At 48.3% G+C, this 6,381-nt stretch overlaps 1 protein-coding gene across 1 annotated transcript in view; it reads left to right on the top strand.

The window, feature by feature from the left end:
- The first annotated feature begins 1,933 nt into the window (after positions 1-1,933).
- Positions 1,934-6,381, top strand: part of LOC121453373 (collectin-12) — a 197,513-nt gene continuing 193,065 nt past the window's right edge. The window contains exon 1 of the mRNA XM_041660108.1: positions 1,934-2,057. Within this exon, the coding sequence (XP_041516042.1) occupies positions 2,051-2,057 (7 nt within the window). The 5' untranslated portion in view covers positions 1,934-2,050. The remainder of the gene's footprint in view (positions 2,058-6,381) is intronic.

Below are 6,381 nucleotides of genomic sequence, written 5' to 3'. Positions count from 1 at the left end.
TACTATTCAAAACAGGAACAAAATTACAGTTATGAAGTAGCAACGAAAATAATTTTATGGTTGGTGGGTGGAACTGTCTTAAAGGGTCGTTGTAATGATCTGTTCTGTCCCTTTAAGAGACAAGCCATGCCCACTCACTCCCCTGAAGGAAGCAGATCTTCCTTCCTGCTTGCAGCCTGAGTCTTTCTTCCTTTTCTGTCTCCCTTGAAGAGACAGCTTCTCTCTCTTCTTCTTCTTCTTCTTCTTCTTCTTCTTCTTCTTCTTCTTCTTCTCTTCTTCCTTCCCCCTCCATAACCTACTAAATATCCAACCTCACCCTGCATGCCTACCATGTCTCTGTCTCTTGCCTGTTGTGGTGTCTTCCTGCCACCGCTTGGGGACCTGCAGCCCTCCCTGCCAGGGACTGGCTGCTCTTGGAATCCCTTGCCCACTGCCTGCCACCATGCATGGCCTGCTGCCTGCCGCCGCAGGGGATCCTGCTGCGTTTTTTATTTAATCCATTTCAGTCAGTCGTAGCATAGGGGAGCTTAAGAACCACTGCCTGACAACCCAAGTCCATGGCTCGCTCCTAGACCTTCACTTGTCCTACAAGTAGACAAGGCAGGTGAGATATTGAGAGGCTTTAAGAATAGCCTTCAAAGCGTATGTGTGTTTTTTTTTCTTCTTTAGAAATGTACAAGTTTCTCCCTTATGTTAAAGAAAGACTTTAGAATGAAGAGTAAGTATGAGATGTTTTTGCCCATTGTTTAATTTCTGGGTACCGCCTTTTACTAGAGCAAGGCCTCCCCTGCTTATAATGAACTAACTGTTAGGAATTTTTCCTAACGCGAGCTCTCTACAGATGCAAAAATCCCAATCAAGCCAAATCACAGCAAGCCAAATTAAAAAATATCCAGGTTTAATGGGATTCCTGCGCTTCCGGGTGGCCCTGAGAGGGAACCAGGAGGCCGCTAACCAGGAGGAAAGAAAAGAGACCAGAATGAAACTTTCCAGGGAACCAGTTTAAATAGACTGAGGGCGTGGTCAAGATTTTGGCGGTTAGTCTTGACCCTCCTCCAGGGAGGGGTCAAGATTTGGTGGGTAACAGGGATGGGGCCTCCATCTTTGGAGGGGCTTACACTAATGGTTGGCTATCTAGAGCTACCAGGTCTAAGCAGTCTGAATAGCTTCAGTCCCTGCCCAGCAAGTATTTTGTAAGCTAACAGATAACTGTATCATTTGAATGGCTGAGGATAGTTCCTCTGCCCCTCTTCCACATGATTGGTGACTGTTAAGGGAATTTAGGAAGTCTCACATTTAGGTCTCTTTTTGTGATGCTGAAACAGGAGTCAACCTGATAGTTGGGCATGGGGTCGTGTAGCTTTTCCAGGAAAAAAGAAGGTTTCTTTGTTTTTTTTTTTTTTAAAGAAAAATTAAACGAACAAAAAAAACCTCTGGAAGATCCTAAGGTTTTAAAGTTGTAATCTTGTCCCGAGTTCAGTAGGGACAGTATCTGGGCGCTTAGTGAGACCGTACAGCGGGATTTTGCCGCCAATACCGTTGTATATAGGCACTTGCAAACTTGAACCTCCTGGACCTCCATGCCCCCAGAGCCCTTTGACAAAAGGACAGCCTTTCCCCGCCACCCCAACTTTCTGCCCAACAGATGGTCTACGTTCCAGTAACAAGTTTAGAAAGTAGCGCCTTCCATACACGCCGAGGTTGAAGCACGGGCCTCCCGGAGAGCGGCTGTTCTCTGTATTTCTCCGGGATGCAGGTCTGGTTGGAAGAAGGGGGATCCGCGAGGGTAGCGGGGTAGTCCCGGAGGGCCAGGAGCCCGGACGAGGGCGGGGCGGAGGTTGCTGAGGGACGTGGGCGCGGCCGCTAAGGCAGCCAGGGGGAGGGGCGCAAGGGGGAGCGGCGCCTCCCAACCCGGGTGAGAGGCGCGCGGCAGCCCCGCGGCGGCAGAGTGTGGAGGTGGGCGCGAGGGTTGGAGCGCGTACGACTGCCATGGGCGTGCAGTGAACGACCCTGGTGCGACTTCTCCGGGCGGTGCGTGTCCTCGGTCACCATGAAAGGTAGGGCGGCTGCCGGCTTCGGGGCTCGTGGGAGGTCGGCCGAGGTGCAGTCAGGGGGTGAGGGGCGGAGGGAGCCGAGCGCCCAGTTCACGCACAGACACCGGGACGCTGTGCCGCACAGCTAAAGCCCTCGAGGCTAGGGTTGGGACTCCCTCAGGCGCTCTCCTCAACCTCGGTCTCCGCGGACTTGTTTGGAAGTCCCAAGCCGTTGTTTACGGATTTCGGTTTCCAACTTTGTAATTGAAAAAACATGCGGAGGACAGCTAGGCATCGTCATTCTTCCGGGTGGGTTTGCGGCTCTTGCCACTTTCCCGGTGACCCTTCTGCTGTCCCAGCCGTCGCAGTGCCACAGGCCGGCTGTTTTCCCGGGAGTCTGGACGTCCTCGTTGCGCGCGTCGCGCATCTGGCAATGATTAGGTGCCCGCGGAGTTCAGCTGGCTCGGAAAGTGCATTTGGCATCATTCTCTCTCGGATCTACTGACTGGAAAATAACTGCTCCCAGTTCTGCGCCCATTCCCTGCGCCCGCCCGAGGGATAGTTGTCCCCACGTGTTCCCAGCGGGTGCCAGAGATCTTGCGGGTATTGATCCCCTAGGTGGTATCCTCTACAGGCAGGTTTTTGGAAGTGTCAGAAGTTATCTTGCTTTTTAAAAGAATCTGGAGAGGACGGCCTTGGGGGACAGCCTTCAGTGGAGTGGAAACGTGCGGATTTGTCAACAGAACCTTGATTTATGTGGGAGATAAATAATTACAGTCGGGACGACCGCGGGGGTCGTTAAGGAAGGGGGTGGGCGTGGTGTTTATGCAAGGCAGGAGTTCCCGGTTTGGGACTGGAGTGTTACACGTTTTTTTTCCCCCCAGCATGGTCCCGAGCTGGGTGTGAAATGCCTTCCAGCTTCTCCGGGCAGCGTTGCGATTGATCGCTTTAGCTGAGGGGAGCCCCAGGAGCTCAGAAAGTAACTTTGCTCCGGAAGGTTTCTGTGAAATGCAGTTTATGCTGAACTACATGGAGATCCGTCCAGTGAATTCAATCGCTCTCCAAAGGAGTTGTATCTTCATTGGAGGGGACTCGGGACCCCGGCAAGAAACAGATCTGCACTCCAGGTGCTAAGAGCCTTGTCCGAAGAATAGGATACTCAGAGCAAACTCCAGAGAGAACTTGAAAACGCTGGGACATGCTTTCTCGCTCCGCCTCCATTTCTCTCGCCTTATTTACAACTTAGAAAATGTTTGTGTTTCTTAGCTAGGGTTCCCCTACCCCTCAAAGCGGGAACTGAAATTAGACCCTCTCCTGAACTACATACATTACTCCTCTCTGCTTTTTAGTTTAAGACAGGAAGACAGGGTTTCACTAAATTGTTCAGATTGGTCTAGAGACCGCAAGGAAGTGAACTTGAGAACCTCCTGTCTCAGCCTCCGAGAACCTTGGGTTACAGTTGTGCCATCTGACTGACTCCCAGGGCAATCTTTTTGCCAGTCATTAAGTCTATAGCAGTTTCTCAACTCCTGCGAGACAACCCCACCTCTGTCCTTCTGAGCTCTCATCAGTTCCATCTTGGTGTAGTAATTGCAATTTGGGTCTTCAGCAGGCGCAGCTCTGGAATGCAAAACACAACTACAGGTTTTCAACACATTTTGGGTGAGTCTAGGTTGGAAGCCCTGGAGATGGCTCATGTTTTATCTTGTGGTCTGAGCCCATTAACACTCCCCTCCACACACCCCAATCACTTTCTGCCTCTGTTAGGGAGACTGGGTCCAGGGACTGGTGAATCCAGATGTAGGCTAGCCATTTTGAAAGCCTGTTTTGTTTTAATTAATTGGTTAATTAATTAGAGAGGCCTTACTCCATAGCCCAAGCTAGCTCCTGATCCTTTTACCTCAGCCTCTCCAGTGCTAAGATAACAGGTGTGTGCCAGCATCCCCAACTTGAAGACTTCATTTAATTAGTAGCAACAGGGTCTTATTATGTAGCTCCGTCTGCTGTAGCTTTTATCTGCCTCCCTTCACCTCCTGAATTCTAGGGTTTCAGGTGCTGTGCCTGAGACACCAGGCTTAGCTAAAATGTTGACACCCATACTATACTTTTTGACAGTGTTGTGGGTTGACTTCAGTCCCTCCCCAGCCAGTGTAATCTTCTGACACTTAGCCACAAGTGAGTAACCCAACAACGGACTCCTTGGGATCCTAATTATGCCATGTGATTAATTCATTTAACTTCATTTGTTTGAGGCATGAGGATTGGTATTAATTCCAGTGAGAACTTTACTGGTCAGTACTACCTTTTTTTTCCCCCTAAAATTTCCTAATTGGTGAAAGTAGTGAAGACTGTGATCAGCCTTCTCTACTCACAGTTTCTACATCTGAAGACTCAACTGGGGATTGAAAATAAGTGAAAAAGAAAAACATGGCTGTGTTGAACGTGTGCAAACTTTTATCTTTATCATTGTCTAAAGACACAGTGTAGGAACTAGGTACAAAATATTGATCTTGTACTAGGCATTGTAAGTCTTTTAAAGCTGGTTCAAAGTGCATGAAGTACGCATATTAGTTACAGACAGTGCTGTGCCTGGTTTGTTTGTTTGTTTGTTTTGAGACAGGATCTCACTCTAGTCCAAGTTGTCCTCGTTCTCCCACTTCAGCCTTGAGAATGATAGGGTTATAGGGATGCCCCGCCACGCCTGGTGTATTATTTATTTATTGAGCTGTTAGGACTTGAACCCAATACCTCCCACATTTTAAACCTCTTCTCTGTGTTAGCCTCAGCCCCAGCCTAGAACCATTTTGTATGAGGGTTGTAAACACCCTGTAATTTGGTGCTCTGTGGGGTTTGAGTCTTTGGAACCAATCTCTGGCCAATGAGAAACTCATCTTTAGCGTTCTTTAGTTAAACGGAAACTCTGGATGCTGTCAGAATCACAGAGCTTTTCTTGCTGAGGCAAGGCTCTTTAGAATATACAGTTTTCTAATTCTAATGCTTAAACCTTGGTCAGATCTCTGCAGCAACCAGAGACAAGTTTTTTTTTTTTTTTTTTTTCCGAGACAAGTTTTCTCTGTAGCTTTGGCATCTGTCCTAGAACTAGCTCCAGGCTGGCCTCGAACACACAGAGATCCGCCTGCTTATGCCTCTGCCTCCCAGACTGCTGGGATTAAAGGTGTGTGCCACCACTGCCTGGCTAGTAACCCCATTCTGTATATTCTGTATGGTTCCCATCTGCTCTGCCCCAGAGCACCACCTGCTTGTTGTATTGAGCAAACATCTGTATCTGCTCTTCCCTTCATCCCTGAGGTCTCACATGGCAAAATAATGACACCATTCTATATTTCCAGAAAAAAATATCTTATTCCATGGTGGCCATCTCCCAAGCTGAACAAAATATAGTTTGTTTTAGTTTATTTACAGTTTCATTTTCAATTATCTCATGACACCATAAATCTCATGGTTTTCATAGTTACATTCTTTAAAGAAGGAATTTGACTCCTTTGGAGTTAGGTGTGTCATTACTGAATCACATTCCTGGTTCTCAATGCTGAGAATAATTGGTGAGCTTCAGAACAGAATCACTTGTTTGATGGAGGAAGGTCCTTGGTTAAAAAAATAAAGAAACTGCTTGGCTGGCCCTTATAGGTTAGAACACAGGTGGGTGGAGAAAATAGAACAGAATGCTGGGAGGAAGAGGAAGTGAGCTCAGACTCGACAGCTCTCCTCTCGGGAGCAGTCGCCTCAGGAGAGACTCCATGCTCCCTGCTCCCGAGCAGACAGACGCAATTCAGCTCTGACCCAGGATGGACGTAGGCTAGAATCTTCCTGTTAAGCGCACCTTGGGGTGCAACACAGATGATTAGAAATGGGCTAAATTAATATGTGAGAATTAGCCTAGAAGAGGCTAGATAGAAATGGGCCAAGCAGTGTTTAAAAGAATACAGTGTCCGTGTAATTATTTCGGGGCATAAGCTAGCCAGGCGGCCGGGGTGCTGAGGACGCGGCCCTGCTGCTCCTATTACTACACTTGTTGCCTGAGAGATGATTGAAAATAGCTAGCACCACATGGGACTACAGAGGTCAAAACCATGATTCTCATTTGCCAAAAGGAGGCAGTCTAAAGAGTGTTTAGGGGCTAGGATGTAGCCCAGCCAGTAAAATGCTTGCCTAGAATGCACAAAACCCTGTGTTTAATCTCCTGTAAGGCAAAACTGGGCACATGATGGCTCCCAAGATGGAAGCAGAAGATTGCAGGTTCAAGGTCACCGTAAGCTATTCAGCCAGTTTGGGGCCAGCTTGGGCTACTGAGACCTTGTTGGGGGGACAAAAGGCAACAGCAGCCTTT

Source organism: Microtus oregoni, unplaced genomic scaffold (assembly GCF_018167655.1).
Source record: "Microtus oregoni isolate MIOR12 unplaced genomic scaffold, Mior012 000011F_ref0000422, whole genome shotgun sequence".
In the NCBI taxonomy this organism is placed as follows: Eukaryota; Metazoa; Chordata; class Mammalia; order Rodentia; family Cricetidae; genus Microtus; species Microtus oregoni.
Note: the sequence above shows the minus strand (reverse complement) of the source record. Positions and strands in the feature narration are given on the sequence as shown.